The sequence below is a fragment of the Mustelus asterias genome, chromosome 2 (genome assembly GCF_964213995.1).
Source record: "Mustelus asterias chromosome 2, sMusAst1.hap1.1, whole genome shotgun sequence".
In the NCBI taxonomy this organism is placed as follows: domain Eukaryota; kingdom Metazoa; phylum Chordata; class Chondrichthyes; order Carcharhiniformes; family Triakidae; genus Mustelus; species Mustelus asterias.
The window spans coordinates 150,491,821-150,517,612 of NC_135802.1; the positions used below are offsets into that span (position 1 = coordinate 150,491,821).

A 25,792-nucleotide genomic window follows, 5' to 3' on the forward strand; every position below is an offset into this window, starting at 1 on the left:
CTAAGGGCAATTTTTAGCACGGCCAATCAACCTAACCCGCACATCTTTGGATAAATGGCACTCCCTTCACATGTTATGGACTGTGCAGAAATGAGATCAGCTGAAGTGTCTTGCAAGTATTCACAGTATATGGCCTATCCAGTTTGAATGAAGGTCAAGGAAGGCACTGTCTGGATGAATTTCTTTTTGTCCATTTATTCAATAGATTGCCTTCTTCATTTCTGGATATGGTTTCCTTAGACTTCGGACTCGGTGAGAACCTGTGCAGTGTGAGCTAGACTGTGAAACACAACAGACTTATTTATAACTTGGCTTGAAATATAGTACCGGCAATCTGGATATACCAGATACTGTGATTACTTGCAAGACACTTCAGCTGATCTCATTTCTGCACAGTCCATAACATGTGCGATTTGTCTTCACAAATTTAAAGTCCTCGCCTGGACTGCAAATGCACAGCAAGCTGTTTTAGACGACCGTGGTGGATAATTTATTTGCAACGTTGCAGGAGATAGTTTTCCTCAAAATGAGATGTCAAGACTTGAAATATATTTTGCACAATGGTAGCGCTTGCTCGTAAAATGTCATAATCGAAGCAATACAATTTCTAACTGCAGTGAATTACAGATAATGGATGGCCCATATTCTCAGCTTTAAGAAAAACACATGGTCAAAACCCACAGGAACTGCAGTAACAGATAAATAACAGGAAAAATTTAAACTTCAGCAGAATGGCTAGCCCCAACCTTTCAGTTTGCAAGATGCGGATGCACATTTTTAGAATTTTGTCTATTTTCTCAATTCAAAGCAAAGTATATTTATTACAAGAAAGGCTTACATTAACACTGCAATGAAGTTACTGTGAAATTCTCCCAGTCACCACACTCCGGCGCCTATTTGGGTCAATGCACCTAACCCGCACGTCTTTCGGATTGAGAGGACACCGGAACACCCGGAGGAAACCCACGCAGACACGGGGAGAATGTGCAAACTCCACACAGACAGTGACCTAAGCTGGGAATTGAACCCGGGTCCCTGGCGCTGTGAGGCAGCAGTGCTAATCACTGTGCCATCGTGCCGCCCTCAATTCTTCCTTACTACATTGGTCAACCGGCAGGAAAAAAATATTTGCGCAGGGTTGAAAGATTGAAAGAAGTTATATATCCTGCAAGCTAAAATAATGTTTGAGCATTCAAAGGCTCAATAAAATGCCAGATGGTTGTGGTTGTGGGAGGCTGCAGTTCGTCAGAGGAGAATTCTTGCCCCAACAATCTTCAGCAGTTTTATCAATGATTGTCCCTTGATCGGAAGGAGAGAAGCAGAGTTGTTCGTTGATAATTGCATAGTGTTTGGCTCTATTCACAACTCCAATTAAGCAGTCCATGCCAGTGTTCAATAAGGCCGGCCAATCTCCAAGCTTGAGCTAGCCTTTGTGCCACACAATGACCATCTCCATCAAGATGGAGGCTAACCATCAGTTTTTTTAAGTTCATTCATGGGACATGGGCGCCACTGCCTGGCCAGCATTTATTGCCCATCCCGAGTTGCCCTTGGAGAGCAGTTGAGAGTCAACCACATTGCTGTGGCTCTGGAGTCACATGTAGGCCAGACCGGGTAAGGATGGCAAATTTCCTTCCCTAAAGGACATTAGTGAACCAGATGGGCTTCTTCCAACAATCGGTCATGGTTTCATGGTCATCAGTAAATTCTTAATTCCAGATATAGTCCTTGAGACATAAGGACATTGTCATTGCTGGATCCCCTACTGCCATCATCCTAGCGATTGCCATGAACCATAAACTCAACTGGATCCACTGCCACTTGTGGCTCCAAGAACAGGTTGGGTATTCCATACTGAGTGACTGATCACCTGACTCCCCAGATTCCCTCCATCACCTACAAGGCACAAGACAGGAATGCGTTGCAAAATTGTCTGCTTTCTTAGATGGGTCTGAGCCCAACAGTACTAATGAAGTGTCAAAGACAAAGTCTGCTTGATTGACACCCCATCCTTTTTAATTCATTTACTGGATGTTGATGTTGCTGGCTAGGCCAGCATTTATTGCCCATCCCTAGTTGCCCTTCAGAAGGTGGTGGTGAGCTACCTTCTTGAACCGCTACAGTCCCTGAGGTGTAGGTACACAGTAAGAGTTTTAACAACACCAGGTTAAAGTCCAACAGGTTTATTTGGTAGCAAATACCATTAGCTTTCGGAGCGCTGCTCCTTCGTCAGATCTGATGTCCATCTGACGAAGGAGCAGCACTCCGAAAGCTAACGGTATTCGCTACCAAATAAACCTGTTGGACTTTAACCTGGTGTTGTTAAAACTCTTACTGTGTTCACCCCAGTCCAACGCCGGCATCTCCACATCATGACTACCGTGTAGGTACACCCACAGTGCTGTTCGGGATGGAATTTCAGGATTTTGACCCAATGACAATGGAGGAATTTTGAAGTCAGAATGGTGAGTTACTTGGAGGGGAATCTTCAGGTGGTGGTATTCCCAGTATCTGCTGCTCTTGTTCTTCGAGATTGTAGTGATCATGGGTTTGGAAGGTGCTGTCGAAGGAGCCTTGGTGAGTTCCTGCAGTGCATCTTGTGGATGTTATACACTGCTGCCACAGTTGGTCGGAGGGATTGCACATTTGTGGAAGAGGTAGCAATCAAATGGGTTGCTTTGTCCTGGATGGTGTGGAGTTTTCTGAGTGTTGTTGGAGCCACACTCAATCAGTCAAGTGGAGAGTATTTCATTACACTCCTGACTCGTGCCTTGTAGATGCTGGACAGGCTTTGTGGGGTCAGGAGGCGAGTTACTCACCACCTGATTCCCAGCCTTTGACCTGCTCTGGTAGCCACAGTATTTATATGGCTAGACCAATTCAGTTTCTATTCAATGGTAAATCCCAAGATGTTGATAGTGGGGAATTCCGTGATGGTAATGCCATTGAATACAGAGGGGCAATCCTTCGATCCTCTCTTGCTGGAGATGGTTATAGCCTGGCATTTGTGTGGCGTGAATGTTATTTGCTGCTTGTCAGCCCAAGCCTGGATATAGTCCCGATCTTGGGCATGGGCTTCTTCAGTATCTGAGGAGTCACGAATGGTGCTGAACATTGTGCAATTATCTGCAAACATCCCCACTTCTGATCTGATGATGGAAAGAAGGTTATTGATGAAGCAGCTAAAGATGGTTGGGCCTAGGACACTCCCCTGAGGAATTCCTGCAGTGATGTCCTGGAGCTGAGATGATTGGCCTCCAACCACCACAGCCAGCTTCCTTTACACGAGGTATGAGTCCAACCAGCGGAGATTCCCACTCCCCTGATACTCATTGACTCCAGTTTTGCTAAGGTTCCTTGATGCCACACTCAGTCAAATGCTGCGTTGATGTCAAGGGCAGTCACTCCCACCTCACCTTAACTGTACACTCCGTTCACTATTATGGTTGGAAACCAAAGGTTGCTTGCAGTAATGAATCAAAGATTCTTCAACAACATCTTCCAAACTCCCAGCGCTGACACCTAGAAGGTAAGGGTAGAGGATGATTGGGCGCAAATTCCCCTCAAGTCTCACACCAAACTGACTTGCTTATAGAATCCCTACAGTGCAGAAGGAGGCCATTCGGCCCATCAAGTCTGTACCAACCACAATCCCACCCAGACCCTATCCCCATTATCCTACTAACACTTGAGGAGCAATTAGCATGACCAATCAACCCACCTCACACATATTTGAACTATAGGTGGAAACCAGAGCACCCGGAGGAAACCCTCGCAGACACAGGGAGAACGTGCAAACTCCACACAGACAGTGACCCAAGCCAGGAATCGAACCCGGGTCCCTGGCACTGTGAGGCAGCAGTGTTAATCACTTGTGTCATTGTTCTATTACCTACCTAACAGCATTGTTGGAGTACCTTCACAAAGATGCAGCTTTGAAAATGGAAAGCTCAGCACCTTCTCCAGGACGTCACGGGATGAACAATGATTACTGACCCTGCCAACAATCCTTAAACCCCGATCGTTTTTTTTTTAAAGCAAGATTAAGCTGCGGCTCAACTCATAGGGCAACGGAAACAATAAACAGCTTGTTTACACATGGTAACCCAGGCTGATTTGGGGTGGTAAAGATGAAGAAGCTATGGGACTGAGTGGCTAAATTTGAATCTCCCCAGAGCTCAGCAGAATCGCAAAATTCTTGGCAATATTTGACTTATCATTGTCGCATGTATTAGTATACAGTGAAAAGTATTGTTTCTTGCACGTTATACAAACAAAGCATACCACACATAGAGAAGGAAAGGAGAGAGTGCAGAATGTAATGTTGCAGTCATAGCTGGGGTGTAGAGAACGATCAACTTAATATAAGGTAGGTCCATTCAAAAGTCTGATGGCAGCAGGGAAGAAGCTGTTCTTGAGTCAGTTGGTACGTGTCCTCAGATTTTTGTATCTTTTTCCCGACGGAAGAAGGTGCAAGAGAGTATGTCTGGGGTGCATGGGGTCTTTGATTAGGACTGATAATGCCATTGAAAGCTGGCGGCTTTTCCAAGCTGTGAGGGGAACCAGATAGGACTGGTCTTGCCCTGATGTGGTACAGCGCTGTCGGCTTACCAACCTTGGCCAATATTTTTCCCATCTTCCCATTTTCCTCTCTTATCTTGAAGGTGCTAACTCCTGCTGAGGGATTCAGCAGCTATTTGCAACTTTGTCCAATTGATCATTGGCAACTTATTCCAATATAGAAGGTATCGATGCACAGAACAGTAGTTAATATGTTTCTACTGAAGCATTATTAATTTTAAAATAATTAAAGTGCCTTAATTTGAATCTTATGTATCCGGCATGTCAATGTGATAGAATAGAAAACATTTCAAATGTTTTTGATCTCAATTACTTCCCAAATGGGCTTATCCTGTATTATATTTAAAGCATAAATCTCACTCTTCAATTCCTTAATAATGTGCCTCAATCATTCTCAGGAATTATAGAATCCTACAGTGCAGAAGGAAGGAGGCCAATCGGCCCATTGAGTCCGCACCGATCACAATCCCACCCAGGCCCTATCCTCATAATCCTATGCATTTACACTAGCTAGCCCCCTTTACACTAAGGGACAAGCCACCTAACCCTCACATTTTAGGAGCATGTCCCAGCTACACAATTCCATTCCATACACCAGCCATCTTTTATGGTCTGACTGACTGAGATTACCAGTTTAAAGTTAAATTAATTTCCTCCTTGAAATAGGAGCCGCATTTGAAGCGGGCATAAGTTAAAGATAGGACTACAACGTGTGCTTCTCTTAAGACATTATCACTTGATTTACCCCATTGTACCAAATTAAGGTTTAGGTTTGTGCTGGGAACTGCACTCTAAGCTAGGATAAGCCTGTTCAAACAAGTTTTACGTACGGCCATTTTAGATGAGAACAGCGGGAGGCACGCTGGGTGGCACAATGGTTAGCAGTGCTGCCAGGGATTCGGGTTCAATTCCAGTGTTGGGTAACCATCTGAGTGGAGTTTGCACATTCTCCCCCTGCCTGTGTGGGTGCTCCAGTTTCCCCCCTCACTGCAAAGATATATGGATTAGGTGGATGGGCCATGCTAAATTGCCCCTTAGTGTCCCAAGATGTGTAGGTTGGATGGATTCGCCATGGTAAATGCGTGGGGTTACAGGGATAGGGTGGAGGTGGGCCTGGGCAAGAGGCTCTTGTCAGCGAGTTGGTGCAGACTCAATGGGCCGAATGGCCTCCTTCTGCACTGTAGGGTTTCTACGATCAGCATCCCTTTGGAGAGTGCGCGGCTCTTCAGAGCGCAAGGGATGGGTTGCAGGAGGGGGGGGGAAAGAGGAGTGCAAACCCCAGTCTGTCACAATAAGACAGTTTGGCTGGAGCAACTGGCCTTTTCCTTGGTTTCACTTTTTTTGATATTCAGCTATCAAGGTGAGCGTGCGAGTAATGCAAGGGTGGCAGTGTCACATTGGATCCTAGCGAGTCTCAAAATATGCATTCTGCAGGGTAGAAAGAGCATCAATCTGGGTTGAATATAAATTTAGGGTCCAGTGTGTACCCTTACCCCATGTGCAATCCAGTTCCAGTCAGGCAGCGTATTGGACGAATTCTATAGAATCACAGAATCCCTACAGTGCAGCAAGAGGCCATTTGGCCCATTGAGTCTGCACCGACTACAATCCCACCCAGACCCTATTGTCGTAACCCAACACATTTACCCTGCTAATCCCCCTGACACTAGGGTTAATTTAGCATGGCCAATCAACCTAACCCACACAAGTTTGGACTGTGGGAGGAAACCAGAGCACCCGGAGGAAACCCACGCAGACACGGAGAACATGCAGAGTCCACACAGACAAATATATTTTTATGATGTACCGTATTAAATATCATTATTATCTTTAGTCAAAGCGTTGTGCTCATTATGGGTTCTTTGGCAGTTTCTAATCTAGATTAGCTGATGATAATGTTCATAAATTGAACAGGTCTTTGCTCTTTCTACCCGCAGAATGCATATATCGAGAGTCTCGTGATGATCCCTATGCAACTCTGCCACCCTTGCGTCACTCACACATTCACTCCGATAGCTGAAATTAAAGAAAAATGAAATCCGGGAAAAGGCCAGTTGTTCCCAGCCAGTCTGTCCTAACATGACAGCCTGAGGTTTGCACGCAAAGGCCCCCTCTTCTGCGCCCCCTCTTCTGCACCCCCTCCACCCCCGAAGCCCATCCCCTACCCTCTAAAGAGCTGCACACTCTCCCAAGGGGAGACATTAAAAACACAGGAAATTGTTAGATCGACTTAGAAAGATACGGACTGAAATTATTTGCTGGAAAATCTGACCAGACATTCAACAGGCTAAAAGAATTACTCAAATTTATTAGAAAATCAAATGGAGCTATAACATGCAATAACCCTGATTGATAGAAATCTTGTTCTGAGTTTTCCTGGAGCTTACAACAGTCATTATCTAGTATTTGGAGCAACCCCAGAATTTCTCTGCATCGTATCCTTCCAACAGGCACCTCTCTCCCCCCCCCCCCCCCCCCAGAACTGTTTGGTCTGGGCAGTGCCCACCCCACCACTGCCCCCTCCATGTACCTGTTGGACTCTAATCTGGTGTTGTTAGACTCCTTACTGTATTTACCCCAGTCCAACGCTGGCATCTCCACATCATGCCCTCCATGTATCGACAGTCTGTGGCCATTTTGGCCCCTGCTAAATGTCCAGACTGCTTATATTGTTGCGCTGCCTTCATTTGGTTGTTGTTGTCTCAACCATTTTTCTTCAAGTTGGGAAATCACTGAGGGAGGCAATTGCCTAGTGGTACTATCATTAAGACTATTAATCCAGAAACTCAGCTAATCTTCTGGGGACCTGGATTCGAATCCCGCCATGGGCAGATGGTGGAATTTGAATTCAGTGAAAAAATCTGGAATTCAAAGTCTAATCCCGGCTTGGGTCATCGTCTGTGTGGAGTTTGCACATTCTCCCCATGTCTGCATGGGTTTCCTCCGGGTGCTCCGGTTTCCTCCCACAGTCCAAAGATGTGCGGGTTAGGTGGATTGGCCATGCTAAATTGCCCTTTAGTGTCAAGGGGACTAGCTAGGATAAATGTATGGGGATAGGGCCTGGGTGGGATTGTGGTCGGTGCAGACTCGATGGGCCTAATAGTCACCTTGTGCACTAGAGGATTCTATGATTCTAATGATGTCCACAAAACCATTGTCGATTGTCGGAAAAATCCATCTGGTTCACTAATGTCCTTTGGGGAAGGAAATCTGCAGTCCTTACCTGGTCTGGCCTACATGTGACTCCAGATCCACAGCAATGTGGTTGACTCTCAACTGCCCTTGGGCAACTAGGAATGAGCAATAAATGCTGGCCAGCCAGCGATGCCCATGTCCCCCAAATGAATACAAAAACCAGTCTGAATCAAATCTGCCTTTGATCATCTTGTTCATTGAACTTGTTTGACAAAGGGAAAGGAGTTATCTGTAATGAGATTACTAAACAAAGGTTTGATGGGATCCACTTCACAGTCTCAGGGCACCTCCCAGCAATGTTATCTATTTGCCTTACTTACTGTACGACAACAGCAAAACAGGGGAGGCGGTGGCCTAGTGGTATTATCACTAAATTATTAACCCAGAAATTCAGCTAATGTTCTGGGGGACCTGGGTTCGAACCCCGCCACGGCAGGTGGTGGAATTTGAATTCAATAAAAAAAATATCTGGAATTAAGAATCTGCTGATGACCATGAAACCATTGTCGGAAAAGCCCATCTGGTTCACTAATGTCCTTTAGGGAAGGAAATCTGCCAGTCAGCGATGCCCCTGAGCCATGAATGAATAAAAAAAACCTACCATTTATTTTCTGATTCTTACACAATGCAAAAATTTAAAGCATTTCTGCTTAATCTATATCATGGATTATCATACAGACTGGTACAAAAATGGCACAAGCAGGAACATACAAGTATATGCAGCATCGACTGGAATTTCTAGCCTATAATCTAATGTTTTAAGATGTATATCTAAAAAAAAAAATCAAGTTGCCATAATGAACTCCAGATTCCAGTCACAGAACTGGTAGCTAGCCTTAGTCATGACTCCAGAACGGTGATGAATTTTAACACTCGGTTGTGTTCAAATAGCCAGGGGTAAAGAGTTATCAGGTGGGTGAATGAAATGACTTTGAAGGCTTGTCAAGTGTTGCTGAGCTAGAGTTCACTGGTGCGGCTGTGCACTTCTAACGTGGCTTGCTGCAGGTTACCGGTGTGCCAGGGAATCGAATTCTCCAGCTTTTTTTCATATCCAGCTCATTGGAATGGTGTTTTCTTTCTTCTTTCTCTTTGTATCACGGGGACTGTATGTGAAGCAGACTTCGCGTCTGCCCCGACTCAAAGAGGGAATCTGTTTTCACTTAAGTCTGAAATTAATGCAGGCAATTTAATATGTGTACGGGTCAGCTTATAAAATAGATCAAGTTGAACACTGGCCATCAGACATAATTACCTGATGAAGAGATTAATAAATTCTGCTGCTGGGCATTCGTGCCAGAAACTCCAGTTTTTGGAAGTGTACAAAAGGATTGGAATTGTTGGGAGTCTGCTGGGGACAGGTATCCTGGTGGCACATTTCCTGTATTCTAGTCGCGATCTGTACCTATCAACAGAAGCTTCTGTGTTCAGTTCTCTTGTGGTTTTCAGAGGTCCACTTGTTTGTATGGTAAGATCATTAACCACTTGCCGCGCAGTCTCCTCTCACTTAACTAGCTCATGTAGTCATTTTCAATGCCTTCAGAATCTTTTTAAAAGACAGTTCACTCCCCCCCCCTTCCCTTCCCACTCCCTTACTACAGCTGAACCTTGAATGCAGATTACAAAAGTTAAGAACTATTAAAGAACAACAGTCTTCCTTTATGAAATCTCTTTCATTGGTAAATGGTGCAAGTGTGTAAGTATGAGTGCGCACATGTGAACAGAAATGTATGTAATTAGTTAGTGAGGAACACCAGGCAGTTACACAGCCAAAGAGTTCCAGATGATACCAACTACAAGCACTTGAGTGATGTGTGGGTGCAATCTTAAATGTTTTAACTCCCCTGTTTCATGTTTAATATGTTCTGCCCAATTATACTTGTTGTTTATAGATTGTGTTCATTTGGAACTGCTTTGCGACCCTGTGAAGCATCTAGAATCCCTACAATGCAGAAGGAGGCAAATTCGGCCCAACGAGCCTGTATCACGAACCATCCCACCCAGGCCCTATCCCCATAACCCGACGTATTTACCCTGCTAATCCCCCTGACATGGTCAATTTAGCATGGCCAATCAACCTGACCCACACTTCTTTGGACTGTGGGAGGGAACTGGAGCACCCGGAGGAAACCCACGCAGACACGGGCAGAATGTGCAAACTCCACACAAACAGTGATTCAAGCCAGGAATTGAACCTGGGTCCCTGGCGCTGTGAGGCAGCAGTGCTAACCACTGTGCCGGTTTGCTGCTTCAAGTGTTATGATGCAAGGAATGAGATGGGTAGGACTGGGATATATCCATGCTGTCAAATATCTGTGTTGCAGGGTATCTATTCTTTGGCTTCCCAAGCACCCGGATGATTCAGTAAGAAAAAGTGAAAGGCTTGAGCATGTTCCTTTTGTTTGCAGGATACAAGTTCCTGCATAATGATTGATGTCACTTCTAGCCAGTGTGAATGAGCCACATTGAGCTAGGGCAACCCATAGTTCTCCATTGCTTTCTCCAATTCAGCTAATCAGAGTGAACTTGACACCCAATCAGCATTGGGTTTTTTTACCTGCAGTATAGATTGTTGTGATTGTTTGAAATTTGGAATTCTTGCATCTGTCCTGATAAGACAAAAAGCAGCATGTCTCTTTTCAGCCATATTCACGTTCTACATGACTACATTATCAGTTGTATTACTTCAGCCATGATTCAACATCTCCCTGTTCAGCCATTGACTTGATATTTATTACAGGGCTCCTGAACACCAGGTTGTTTCCGAGCCTGACTGTAAAATGTCATGAAAGTTGACATTTTTGGGACAATTCCTTGGCTCATTGTGTTGGGCAGCTGTTGGTTAATGAAGTCTTTACAAGGTTTTGCAAAACTGGGCCCATTAGGTTTGATGTGTCCACATTGCAAGAATAGATTATCTCAAGAACTACCACATAAAAGTTGGCGTTAGTTATCAACATTTGAGGGAGGGGGAGTTACTGATTGTTTATCTATGTATTTATTGAGAAGAAACAGTGAGGGGTTATGTAGAGGTGTGCCCAGACTCCCTGATGCCACCATCATCAGCTTTCCTTCTCTGGTGTTCTGTCTCTGGTATAAAAGTATGCAAGGCAAGAATAATAAGGTCTAATATTTTTCCAACTGAAATATTTTAAAGGACTATGCAATGTGTAGCTGAGCCGTGTGGAGCAAGAAGATCTTGGCTTTAATCCCTCACCTTTGCAGCAGTACCTCATCCACAGAGGCAGCACGGTAGCACAGTGGTGGTTAGCACTGCTGCCTCACAATGCCAGGGACCCAGGTTTGATTCCTGGCTTGGGTCACTGTCTGTGCAGAGTCTGCACGTTCTCCCCATGTCTGCATGGGTTTCCTCTGGGTGCTCCGGTTTCCTCCCACAGTCTGAAAGACCTGCTGGTTAGGTGCATTGGTCATGCTAAATTGCTCAGTGTACACTAATGACACTAAACTAATGTACATAAACTAATGCCACTAAAATGCTCAGTGTACCCGAACAGGCACCGGAATGTGGCGACTAGGGGATTTTTACAGTAACTTCATTGCAGTGTTAATGTAAGCCTACTTGTGACACCAATAAATAAACCCTAAAAGAAAAACGTTAAATTATAGGGATGTGAGTTTTGCTCCTTCAAACCAGTTAAGGTTTCTGGCCCGATTGGGATCTCTGCGTATCTGTGGGAATTGAGTGAACATCTTGAGGTTAGGATGAGGGACGAGAAAAGAAAAAGATTTTTTTTAGCAGAGAACTTCTTTAACAGAATTCCAATGATGTCTGAGAGAGTCGTCCCTTGACAGAAATTAACAGATTACCTAGTTACGCACAGAGGGGAATAAACACATCTGCAGTGTGAACTCCATCCATTCCTGTAGTCTTTTAGATTGAAACTAAAACCCAATGTGTAGCCCTTGCAGTGCACAGTGAAAAGATATGGGCGTGCAAATTCTTTGGCTACAATCTCAACAGTCATGGCAGGAGTCCAGCAGAAGGAGCAGCCAGTGATATTCCTGCTCCCAGATCTCGACCATCGTTATTCCAGTTGGGAAGAGTAATAAGAGCGACTGACGGGTCCAGTCCCCATAAGAGTCAGAGTTGGTAAATCTCGTGTGTGGAATAATGGTCGCACTTCACCCGGCTGACTGCGTAAGGCACTGGAGAATCATTGTGTCAGTCTTGCACATAGAATTGGGACTTAACACAAAAAAAATTATCAGATGTAATGAAGCAAAAGTTGTTCATTTCTCACCTCTATCAGCCACAGTAGCAAAACCATTTCTGCTGTCCTTGATAAGAGCCTTCATCGGCTAAACTGTGCCAGTTTATAAAAAATTGTATCCATCACATGTGCAACATTCATCCGGTAATACAGCCACGAGTGCAACAAGGTTAGCTGACACAAGCGTTTCATTGCACTGTGCGCAGATAGCAAAGTGTTGAAGGTCTGTGCCACGATCACCGTGCGGGGTGGATTTACAACCTTGGGCACCCACTGGAGACAAAAGTCAAAGGGGTTGGTGACTGGTGGTCAGATAATATCGAATGAGATCCGGCAGCTGGATCACAGCAGGCCCCGGAACATTTTAAAGAAAAAAACACCAGGAAACTCCAAATTCTAAAAAGACGGAAAAGCTCATTCATGGTAACAGGAAAGTAAGTGACGAGAAATTTTGTGTGATCAAGATGCAGGACTGTCGGCACTCATGTTACGAAACAAGACTTATGATAAAACGAGCAGGGCAGGTTGTAATCTCATTTGAAGGGATAGATCTATTTTGCATGTTTAAGTAAGATGCATTAAAATAGGTTGCCTTTCTCAGCTATTTGAGTTGGTCTCATTCCCAAAAGGTGAGCCTCGAAAGGTCCAAGTGTTTTTGTTTTAGGAGGTTAATATTTGCAGTTGATTATAAAATACCTTTTAAAGAGCTTTCCTGCACTTGCAGAGAAAAACTGAGGACTTTTGCTCCTCCGTAACAGTAAAACAGATGCGGAAACAGTACAAAACTAGCACTGTGAAGTAATGTGACTTGGACAGTATCTAAGAATCCCTCCTCCTTCTGTTCCCGTTAGTCTCTGCCAGGGAGCAAGAGCCTGAGCCCGAGCCAGAGCCTGAATCAGAAGCTGAACGAGAAACAGAGGTGGTCACTGAGGCAGGACCTGCGGAGCTGGAGGCTGAGCAGGGGCCGGACCGGGAGCCCGAAGAAAATGTCATCCTGAGTGAGAAGGAGAGGCAGAATGAAGAAGTGAACGAGAAAGATAACTGCTCAGCTTCCAGCATCTCGTCGGCCAGCAGCACTTTAGAAAGGGAAGAAAGAGAAGACAAAGTAACCAGCGACAATGAAACTGGTAACTACCACATTTTCTCTGTGTCTCTCTCTCATAATACAGCACTGTGTGTTAAATAGCTCCGGGCAGCAATTAGTAATTGCAGGTTGTCGTGTTGTACCAAAATAGATGCTTTACTGTGCTGAATCATACAGAATATACTTCAACATAATTATATGCCAGCTTTCATTGGATTGGATTAGTAGATGTGAGTAACACGCAAGTTTAATATGCAGAATAAACATCATCTGAAGGAAACCTGTCACAATATTAAGGGATTTTCTTTGCACTGATCTCTGTGATCAGATCTTACCCTTGTGCTAGGGGTGTGCTTACTATGACAAATTAACAGGCTAAGTGTCATAAATGATTACTCTGAACAACTTTTAATCTTGATTAAAACATGCATGTATCGAACTACTATACAAACATTGGCATAGTATCTGGCGATATAGTGGGTGAAAGGGAAGCGTACGGCTTTCAACCTGGGTTATGGTAGGACGAATTGAGAAGGCTGTTAAACAGACTGACAGGATCCTTGGCTTGTCAAGGCACAAAGTACAAAAAAGCAAAGGGGTTCAGCTAAGCCTTTAATAAACATTAGTTAGACCCCAACTGGGGGCATTGCTTCTAATTCTGTGCACCATATTTTATGAAAGCAAACTCTGGGTTAGGGTGGATTGGCCATGCTAAATTGCCCCTTAGTGTCGGGCAATAAATAGTAAATGCATGGGGTTATGAGGACAGGGCCAGGGTGGGAATGTGGTCGGTGCAGACTCGATGGGCCGAATGGCCTCCTTCTGCATTGTAGGATTCTATGAAGGATGTGAAGGAATTAAGTTTCGTTTAAAGTTTTTTAATGTTTTTTTTAAAAGCTTATTTATCAGTGTCACAAGTAGGCTGACATTAACACTGCAATGAAGTTGTGAAAATCCCCTAGTCGCCACACCTGTTCGGGAGCACTGAGGGAGAATTTAGCATGGCCAATGCATCTAATCAGCATATCTTTCAGACTGTGGGAGGAAACCGGAGCACCCAAGGGGAAACCCACGCGGACACGGGGAAAACATGCAGACTCTGACCCAAGCCAGGAATCGAAGCCGGGTCCCTGGCGCTGTGGGGCAGCAGTGCTAACCTACTCTGCCACCATGTTGCCGTTTGTCATAATTTATCATAGTAAGCGCATCCTTAGCAAGTGCATTTGGGTAAGATCTGATCACAGAGATCAGTGCAAAGAAAATCTCTTAATATTGTGACAGGTTTCCTTCAGATAATGTTTATTCTGCATATTAAACTCGCATGTTACACGCATCTACGAATCCAATCCAATGAAAGCTGGCATATAATTACGTTGAAGCATATTCTGTATGGTGCAGCATATCTATGTTGGTACAGCGCAGCAACCTTCAATTACTAATTACAAAGGGTGCAGAGAAGATTTGCCATAATGAAACCAGGGATCACCGTGGCAGCAGGATGGCACAGTGGTTAGCACTGCTGCCTCACAGCGCCAGGGACCCGGGTTCAATTCTGGCCTTGGGTGACTGTCTGTGTGGAGTTTGCACGTTCCTCCCGTGTCTGCGTGGGTTTCCTCCGGGTGCTCCTGTTGCCTCCCACAAAGAGTAAAGACCATTTCAGTTTATGAAAATTGTCATCAGCTAATCTAGATTAGAAACTGCCAAAGAACGCATAACGAGCACAATGCTTTAACTAAAGATAATAGTTAATGATATTTGGTATGAAACATTATAAAAAGTATTTGTCTGTGTGGAGTTTGCATGTTCCCACCGTGTGTGCGTGGATTTTGTCCGGTTTCCTCCCACAGTCCAAAAATGTGCAGGTTTAGTTGTTTGGCCATGCTGAATTGCCCTCTAATGGCAGAGACACGAGCATGGTAAATACGTGGGGTTACGGGGATAGGACCTAGGTGGGATTGCTGTTAGTTCAGGCTCGAAGGGTTGAATGTAGGGATTCTATGGTCTGACACTCCTGTTAGAGAGAGAGATTGGAGATATTGGAACTGATCTCTATGAGATGGGAGGCTTGATAAGAGGTGTTCAAAAGCTTACAGAATTTCATCCCCAGTATAGCTTCAGCACATGGATAACTGATTCTCATTAGCTGCAGTCGTGCCAGTTTGTTGCGACTGTCACCACAGTCTCTGACCTCCTTCATCTCTCTAGTAAATGAGGCTGTCTTTGAAATGGACAGTCGGCGACTGCCAGTTATTGTGGTTCGTGTGTATGCGCCTTATTCTGTCTACATACTTTTAGACTCCCTGCGAGCCGTGTAAGTCACTGGTGGAGCCAGGAAATCTGCAAGGAGCGTGAGAACATCCTGGTTTACCCCTCCTCACTAAGGGGCTAGGCCTCATTCCAACACTCTGTAATATCAGTAACATTGCAGCAGGTAAACTTTTATTCATTCATGGGACATGGGCGTCGCTGGCTGGGCCAGCATTTATTGCCCATTCCTAGTTGCCTTTGAACTGAGTGGCTTGCTTGGCCATTTCAGAGAGAGCAGTTGAGAGTCAGCCACATTGCTGTGGCTCTGGAGTCACATGTAGGCCAGACCAGGTAAGGATGGCAGATTTCCTTCCCTAAAAGACATTAGTGAACCAGATGGGTTTTTTCGACAATGGTTTCATCAGTAGGTTCTTAATTCCAGATATTTTTTTATTAAATTCAAATTCCACCGTCTGCCATGGTAGGATTCGAACATGGGTCCCCGGAACACTAGCTGAGTTTCTGGATTAATATAAGCTATTTATACCACTAGGCTATCGCATGCCTGGCACATTTGGTGCAATCCAGCAGTAGAATCATAGAATAGATATCATAGAATCCCTACAGTGCAGAAGGAGGCCATTCGGCCCATCGAGTCTGCACTGACTCCAATCCCACCCAGGCCCTATTCCCGTAACTCCAAATATTTAACCTGCTAATCCCCTGACATGAGGGTCAATTTAGCATGGCCAGTCAACCTGACCTGCACATCTTTGGAGTATGGGAGGAAACCGGAACACCTGGAGGAAACCCATGCAGACATAGGGAGAATGTGCAAACTCCACACACACAGCGACCCGAGGCTGGAATTGAACCTGGGTCCCTGACACTGTGAGGCAGCACTTTGCCACCGTGCTGCCCCAGTAGCTTGTGTGGGTCAAAACGACATGATTGAACAGCCACAGCATGGAGTCCATTCCATTAAACATTTGGTGCTTGAGGAGCAGAGCTGAAAGTAGAGGAGGCCAGTGAAGAGTTTGTGATAGCTGATGGAAGAAGAATCTGCAGTTTTAGTGGCTAAGAAGACCCATTTATTTCCCTCCGAAAATAAGTTAATGAAATTAATTATTTCAGCGACAGACTTGACAATAATCCTTGCATCTTTACGTCAGTTATAAACTCTACATTTCTCATGCCAACCACCTTGTAGCTTGTCAGATGGAAAACGTGGCATCTTCTCATTCCACATTGTATGTTGTCCAGTTCTGTGGTGTCCTATTTAATCGGAGCAGTGTTAAAATTGCCCAAACATATTGACTGTAATGCTTCAGCACAGAACATAAAGAATTCTGCTGGCCTGAAACAGAGGTTCCCATAGGCAGAGGAGGTGGGTTAGGGTTTCATAGAATCTTAGAATCCCTACAGTGCAGAAGGAGGCCATTTGGCCCATTGGGTCTCCATCAACTCTCTGACAGAGTATCTTACCCAGGCCCTCTCTCCCTGTAACCCCACATATTTACCATGGCTAATCCATCTAACCGAGACATCTCGGAGCACTAAGGGACAATTTAGCATGGGCAGTCCGCCCAACCTGCACATCCTTGCACATCTTTGGAGGAAACCCATTCAGACAAGGGGAGAATGTGCAAACTCCACACAGACTGTCACCCAAGGTGGGAATGGAACCCAGGTCCCTGAAACTGTGTGGCAGCAGTGCTGACTTCTGTTCCACCATGCCGTGATAGCATCACCCACATGCTCAACATGTAAAATAGTTGATGTAGCCACTGATTTCTTTCTGACTGATGGTACTGATGTGTTGCTCACATTGGTGTGTATCGGTGCAATGGGTAGCCTTCTAAAAGGTCCAAGAAGCATTTTGAAATGATAAATGCAAGCTTTTTTTTATGTATGTAAAAAGAGCAGGTGATTTCAAGCAACTTACAATGTGGAATGTTCTCACACAAGACACTTGCTAGACTCCAGTTGGAAATTGTGTATCGTTTTGGGCGCTGCACCATAGGAAGGATGTGAATGCATTGGATAGAGTGAGACGAAGTTTACAAAAATGGTTTCAGGCAATAGAAACTTCAGTAATGAGGATAGATTGGAGAAGTTGGGACTGTTCTTCATGGAGCGCAGAAGGCAAAGAAGAGATTTGATAGAGATGTTCAAAATCACGAGGAACCTGGACAGAGAGATGGGGAGAAACTGTTGCCGCTGGTAAAAGGAACAAGAACAAGAGGGCACAAATAGAAAGAAACAAGTGTGATCTGAGAGAAAACGTTTTCGCACATGAATGGTTTGGGTCAGGAATGCACAGCTTTGGGAGTGTTGTGGAGGCAGATTCAATCAAGGCATTCAAGTGAGCATTGGATGATTACTTGAATAGAAGCAATGAGCAGGGGAATGGCATTAAGTCAAAATGCTCATTTGGAGAGCCGGTGCAGACGGGATGGGCCAAATGGCCTCCTTTCTGTGCTGTAACAATTCTGTGACTTGTGATACAATGTTTTCCATACTGGCACACAAAACCCAGAGTGTTTTTCTGTACTATTCAGCGTAATAGCAACTTAAATCATACACTTTATTTGCAACAGTATGCAACCACATTAACATTAAAGGAGAGCGATGCTAAAATCGAAGTCAGAAATCATTTGCCACCCACGCTGCTGGAAAAAGCTTATCTTCAATTTATATTTTTCTCGTTCTGTTTGTGTTTTATATGTCATAGAGTCACGGACGTTTCCAGCACGGAAACAGGCCCTTCGGCCCAACTTGTCCATGCCTCCCTTTTTTAACTAAGCTAGTCCCAATTGCCTATGTTTGGCCCATGTATAGCATCATAGAATCTCTACAGTGCAGGAGGAGGCCATTCGGACCATCGAGCCTGCACTGACAACAATCCCAACCAGGCCCTATCCCCATAACCCCGTGTGTTTACCTTGATAATCCCCCTGACACTAAGGGTTAATTTAGCATGGCCAATCAACCTAACCCGCGTATCTTTGGAGTGTGGGAGAAAATCGGAGCACCCGGAGGAAACCCACGCAGATAAGGGGAGAATGTGCAAACTCCACACACACGCACAATCATCCGAGGCCGGAATTGAACCCGGGTCCCTGGCACTGAGGCAGCAGTGCTAACCACTGTGCCGCTCTATGTATATAATATCTATCTACCTCCAAGCCCACCATTTGGAAACAAGAACTCACAACAGCTGTACTGTCTCACTCTGTCATTGTGAGGCCACTGTCATAACCTATCATTTTGGGTTTTTTCTTTAAATGGATTTATAATGTTGCTTAAGAAAATGGATCAGACTCCTAAAAAATGACAGGGACAAGAATTGTTAAGAAGTCATTGCGTGTTCATTTGAAACAGCTCCAAGGAGTCCACAAAAAGATCAGCCATGATTTTATTGACTGGCGGAGCAGGCTCGAGGGACCAGATGGCCTACTCCTGCTCCTAGTTCTGTGAAACTAAGACGGTATGTTAGCTTCACATTGGGAATTGCAAGGAGTTGGGAGTTCCAGCTCCGTTTTAATGGAAAAATCAAAGCCTGCCATATTCTAACGCATGTGACTTTTCTTTTTTTTGGATAACAGGTAAATGGACGCAAAGCATTAAGGAGGTCAGTGTAAATGAGCAGTGTAGCAACATCCTCAACAACAAACGGTTCATGCTGGACATGTTGTATGCGCAGAACAAAAAGGCAGATGATGGTGAGGAGACAGAGCTCGAGAAAAAAGAGGAGGAAAAACAGGAGTCCCTTGCCAGTCTGGCTAGCCGCATCAGCATTCTGCAGGCCAGCAAGCAGGCTTGTGAGGACAAAGTGAAAAAAATGGAGATCGACCACTTGGAGAACCACGGCAGCGTCAAAGCTTTTACTGACAAATTCAACAGTGGCGAGCTGAGTAAAGGGCCTCCGTTATCTGATTCTGAAGTGACCACCAAGGCTGTGGACAAAATGACTGCGCAGCCCAAAACGGAATCGGATTATATTTGGGATCAGCTCATGGCCAATCCAAGGGAGCTAAAGATCAAAGATATAGACTTCACGGACTTGGAGGAGGAGGATGATGTAGATGTGTTGGACATGGAAAATCTACTTAACTCTGGAGACACAATACTCCCTCCCCCGCCTCCCCCACTTTCCTTTATGGGCTTGCCTCCCCCTCCTCCACCCCCTACACTGTACTGCCCTCCTCCTCCCCCGGTACCTGGAGTGTCAGTGCCCCCGCCACCCCCTTTCGGCCTTCAGAAATCCGTGGGGTCACCTCACCTGCCCAGGGGTGAGCCGACATTTATCAAGAAGAAGAAAACCATCCGGCTGTTCTGGAACGAAGTCCGACCGATTGATTGGCAGTACAAAAATCACAAGCGATGCAGGGAGCCTCTTTGGACCCGACTGGAGCCTGTAAAGGTTGACATATCCAAGTTGGAGCATCTCTTCGAATCAAAATCAAAGGAATTGCCAGTCACTAAGGTAACGAGCAGTGATAAGATAAGGATGCCAGGAAAAGGGTCTCAACAAACTTGTGGAATGGGTGTATAAGTGGCACATTATAGTATGGATAATGTAAGGTGTTACTTTTAGTAGGAGGAATGAGGAGGTCACCCACTTCCTGGAGAATAAGAGGCTGTGGAGCAAAGGGATCCAGGCATAAAGACACAAATCATTAAAAGTATTAATGTAGGGTCACAAGACCAAATAAAGTGCAAACCGTTAGTTCTTTCCCAGAATAGAGTTCAGAAGCAGAGAAGTTGAGTTAAAATTATACCCAACCTTGGTTAGGTCGTACCATAACACCATGTTAAGGAGCACTGAACAAAGTCCAACAAAAGATTGGAAAGGTGGTACCAGAATCACTGGTGACACGGTAGCACAATGATTAGCACTGCTGCCTCACAGCGCCAGGGACCCAGGTTCAATTCCTGCTCACCTTTGGAGTGAAGGAGGCATTCGGAGGAAATCCACGCAGACACGAGAAGAACATGCAATCGCCACATAGACAGTTACCCAAGGCTGGATTTGAACCCAGGTCTCTGGAGCTCCCTGAGCCCTTGCCCCTTCCCATCTCTGTCACTTCCTCCAACCCTACAATCCTCTGAAATATCCATTAATTCTGGCCTCTTGAGCATCCCCGAAAATCATTCCACCATTGGTGGCTGTGCTTTCAGCTGCCTGGACCCTTCGCTGTGAATTCTCTCTCTCAGCCTCTCCGCTATGCTACCTTGTGCTCCCCCACCAAGATAGTCCCATCTCTTTGACCAGTTTTTTGATCATTTGCCCTAGTATCTTATGTCACTTTGTTTTCTGTTATGATGATCCCTGTGAAGCCACTTGGGAAGTTTTCTTATATCACAAGCACTATATAAATGCAAGTGTTGCTTCAGACAGCTTAATGGTGCTCATTGTTCAATACTAATTCACAATAGTCCACCATTTCCCGGAACAGAGTGTAAGGCTCAAGAGTGCAAAGGGAAATTGAGATACGAATGATCTTTCTCCATTTTTATGCGAGGCCCAAATTTCCTTTTGCATTCTTTTTTCGTTCCTTGACTCTTTCATGGGATGTTGGTATTACTGGCAAGACCAGTATTTGTTCCCCATCCCTAATTGCCCTTGAATTGAGTGGCTTGCTAGGCCATTTCAGAGGACAGTTAAGAGTCAACCGCATTGCTGTGGGCTTGGACTTGCATGTAGGCCAGTCCAGGTAAGGACGGCAGATTTCCTTTCCTAAAGGACATCAATATACCAGATAGGTTTTTACAACAATCGACAATTATACTTTTCATTCCAGATTTTTATTGAATTCCGATTCCACCATCCCCGTGGGATTCAAACCCGGATTCCCCAGAGCATTATCCTGGGTCTCTGGATTAGTAGTCCAGCGACATTGTACAACTCCTCCGTGTCCCCAATTGAGTGAAAGCTCCACTGAAATTTCTATCATTTAGTTAACGTAGTTAACGCCACATCCCATTTAAACAATCAAAGAATGTGAATTTCCTCCATTTAGAACAGTTCCAGTGGGAGTATTTGAATGCTTCATTTTTGAGACACAATCGGACCCAGTTATATTTTTCACATATTAGGGCTTGATTTTCATTATTTTTCCTCGTCGAGACCTATGACATATTTTCTATCTCTTTGAATGCATTTTTATTGTATTACTATGAGTTGCATGAAAAAGGAGTGCATCCATGAATATTTCATAAACATGCTTTGTCTAATGTATATAAAGTATTGGTTGATTGCTTCAAGTGAAGAAATTTGGCACATCTTCTTCACACTCATAGGAACTCAGATCTCCATCTCGTGCTAATGAGATGCTCAGGAGATGCTGGCCAACTTTAAGATTGGTAGAGATTTTGATGCAACTTGTGGTTCATCGTGTTTGAGGACATTACAAGCCATTCACTGGTCCAATAGAGGGAGGCTGGAGTGGAAAATGGAAACAAATTGTACTTTTAAGATTGGGGTTGAAGCACATGCTTGGACAAAGAGAGGGGGGTTTTGGAACGGCACGGTGGCACAGTGGTTAGCACTGCTATCTCACAGTGCCAGGGACCCGGGTTCGATTCCCGGCTTGGGTCACTGTGCAGAGTTTGCACGTTCCCCCCGTGTCTGCGTGGGTTTCCTCTGGGTGCTGCGGTTTCCTCCCACAGTCCAAAGATGTCGGGTTAGGTGGATTGGCCATGATAAATTGCTCCTTAGTGTCATGGGGACTAGCTAGGGTAAATGCATGGGGTTATGGGGATAGGGCCTGGGTGGGATTGTGGTCGGTGCAGACTCAATGGGCCAAATGGCCTCCTTCTACACTGTAGGATTCTATGATTCTATTATCTGTGTATAACCAATGCTGTTGTCCGATACGAACAGGATGTAGAAGTAAAACTCTATTCTGTGGCATTGACAATTCTAACTAAGCACAATAATCGGTCAATTAATTCCAGCTGAGGTTTATTCTGACAGGTTAAAAATTAGTACAAAACACTGCGGATGCTGGAAATTTGAAATAAAACAGAAAATACTAGAAACTAGAGATCAGGCCGCATCTATGGAAAGTGAAACCAAGTTCACAGTGCAGATCTGAATGGTCATCAGTCTGAAGTATTGGCCGTGATTCTCCCATCCCGCTGCGTTGCGGCGGTCACGGGGCTAACCAGCGATCGGGAGGCTGTCAGTGTGGGACCGCTGCGTATGCACCAATCTCGGCGCTGACAGATCGGCGCATGCGCAGTAGCTCACTGAGCGCGTTGATTTCAGCCTCTCCAGTGGCAACATGCCCCGCCCCCTGAAATTTAATGATATTCCCACTGGTGGCCTCTGCAGTGCACTGAGTATGGGAAATTCTTCTCTGAACTCCCATTGAGAAAAACAGCGTGAATTACTCCAGTTTTCACGCGAACTGGACACTTACAATTTTTTGGGGAGAGTTGCGCCCATTCACTTTGTTTTTCCTCTCTCCACAGATGTTGCCTGAGCCAGCAAAGCATTTTCTGTTTTTACTTTAAAACATAATTATGGGCGGCGTGGTGACACAGTAGTTAGCATTGCTGTCTCACAGCTCCAAGGACCTGAGTTCAATTCCCGGCTTTGGGTCACTGTCTGTGAGGAGTTTGCACATTCTCCCTGTGCCTGCATGGGTTTCCTCCGGATGCTCCCACAGTCCAAAGATGTGCGGGTTAGTTTGATTGGCCATGCAAAATTGCCTCTTAGTGTCTTGGGATGTATTGGGTAGAGGGATTAGTGGGATAAATGTGTGGGGTAGTGGGGATAAGGCCTAGGTGGGATCGTTGTCGGTGCAGACTCGATAGGCCGAATGGCCTCCTCCTGCATTGTAGGGTTTCTATGATTCTATGAGTCTAATTGACCAGTGACTCCTTCCTAAGTGGGTTACATTTATCCCTCAGGCTGTCACAGTGGGAATGTGGCTTTGCTGCTGGGATAAATCTAATGTGTAGGAGCATGCTTAGGCTAATTAAGCATAATGGATTCAAGATGGCAACTAACCATTACAGCCTTTCAACTGAACCAACCTCAAGACCTTCAATACAAAAGACATGGTTTCGTTGTCTCCAAAAGGAACACTTCTAAATGACCTATTTTGTTCCCCCATCAGCAAAACAAGTTCAAACTACCCATCAAAGCAAAATATCTTTATAATTATGCTAGTTTTTGAAATTATGGATCAGATTTACTTGAAGCAGGGCATCCCTGGCATGCATGTTGGAATTGTTTATATATGCTTAGGTTTTAAAAGGCGAGGCAATAGGACAGTTGGAACTTGGTGAATAATGGTACAAACAAGGAGAACAATCCCACTTCTCTAATCTCTCCACATAACTGAAACCCCTACTATTCTATCAGGCCTCCTCTGCACCTATTCCCAATAAGAGTTTTAACAACACCAGGTTAAAGTCCAACAGGTTTATTTGGTAGCAAATACCATTAGCTTTCGGAGCGCTGCTCCTTCGTCAGATGGAGTGGAAATGACATAGTGGAAGTGACATTTCCACTCCATCTGACGAAGGAGCAGCGCTCCGAAAGCTAATGGTATTTCCTACCAAATAAACCTGTTGGACTTTAACCTGGTGTTGTTAAAACTCTTACTGTGTTCACCCCAGTCCAACGCCGGCATCTCCACATCATGACTATTCCCAAGGCCATGACATTCTTTCTAAAGTGCGGTGCTCAGAGTTGAACCAGTTATTTAGCATGGACTCCAATTGTTCAAGGAGGTGACTCACCATCACCTTTCCAAGGGGAACTCCAAGTAGGTAATAAATGCTCACCTGGCTAGCAACACCCATATCTCAATAACGCCTTAACAAAACCACTTAGTGAGCCACCCTGTTGGGAATCTCCTCAAAGAATTCAAAGCTCGATTGGTAGGACATAAATCACAAATCCATGCTGGGTCTTTCTAGCTGAAATACACTATGTCCGTGTCCAGTCGCTCTGTCTCTGATAACAGATTCCAGTAACTTTGCTACAATTGACACTAAACTGGCAGGTTTCCTTGATTCTGTTGTCCCCAATCCCTGTACTTAGCAACATTGTCCTGGAACAGGGATGAGATAAAACAGAGGAGGAGGAGGAATTTCTTCAGCCAGAGAGTGATGAATCTGTGGAGCTCTTTGCTGCAGAGGGCTGTGGAGGCCAGGTCATTGAGTGCCTTTAAGACAGAGATAGATAGGCTCTTGATTCATAAGGAGATCAGGGGTTATGGGGAAAAGGCAGGAGAATGGGGATGAGAAAAATATCAGCCATTGAATGGTGGAGCAGATTCGATGGGCCGAGTGGCCTAATTCTGCTCCTATGTCTTGGGGTCTAACAGGAATTATGCAAATACACAAACACATTGGGTTAGATGTTGCTGTGAGCAATGAGCAAACAGTGCCAGTTGTGAACTTGTACTTACCCAGAAGCTGTTTGTGAGCTTTTGTCTGCATGTTACTCTCAACCAAACAGCATGATTCCCTCTACAAGGCATCTGGGATCTATGAACAAGCACGGAGCAGTGTAACATTAATGAGCAGTTGAACCGGGAAGTTTAAATCATTAATTCAATGTTGAATTAGGTACAAAAAATAAAACAAAAGGGTAACGAATGCAACATTGGGTTAAGAGAAAGAAAAGGGGAGTTTTAAAAATGAATTTTTAAAAATCTCCAACAATAATTAAAATGTAAAGGAATGAGACTTTCCATTTGTAAAACAAAATAAATCAGTGCCAGAGAGGTTGTTTGGCAGTATTCACAACATTTGTTCTGTTGAAAGGACATTTTGAATTTGGTTAATATCTACAATGTCAGGACAGTAATGCATTTGAATGGGCAGCCAGGCAATATTATTTCCATCTATCTCAGGCAACAACGTCTGGATTTTCTTGTCTTAACTGCACATCCATGTTGGTTGAAATTATTGTCCAATTTGTGTGTAAGTAATGGTGAGCGCTGCTGCCTCACTATTATTTTCACAGCTAGCGATAGCCAATTGTCAATGTTCCATTAAACCTTTCATATTATTTTCATAGAATCGAAGAATCCCTACAGTGCAGAAGGAGGCCACTCAGCCCATTGAACCTGCACTGACAACAATCCCACCCAGGTTCTATCCCCGCAACCCCATGTATTTGCCCTGCTAATCTCCCTGACATTAAGTGTCAATTTTAACATGGCCCATCCACCTACCCTGCACATCTTTGGAGTGTGGAAGGAAACTGGAGCACCCGGAGGGAACCCACACAGGCGCAGGGAGAATGTGCAAACGCCACATGGACAGTGACCCAAGGTTGGGAATTGAACCTGGGTCCCTGGTGCTGTGAGGCAGCAGTGCTGCCCACTGTACTGCTTAAAAATCTATTAATGGTTAAGAAGAATGGATGAAATAACCTATGAAACGAAGTGAGGATTCTCATCCTATGGGGAAACTACAAAGTGTT

At 44.7% G+C, this 25,792-nt stretch overlaps 1 protein-coding gene across 10 annotated transcripts in view; it reads left to right on the top strand.

The window, feature by feature from the left end:
* Positions 1 to 25,792, top strand: part of fhod3b (formin homology 2 domain containing 3b) — a 601,875-nt gene that overhangs the window by 505,159 nt on the left and 70,924 nt on the right. For all 10 annotated transcript variants that reach the window (XM_078198392.1, XM_078198352.1, XM_078198362.1 and 7 more), the window contains 2 exons: positions 12,857 to 13,132; positions 18,945 to 19,825. In XM_078198392.1, coding sequence (XP_078054518.1) covers positions 12,857 to 13,132; positions 18,945 to 19,825 — 1,157 coding nt within the window. The remainder of the gene's footprint in view (positions 1 to 12,856; positions 13,133 to 18,944; positions 19,826 to 25,792) is intronic.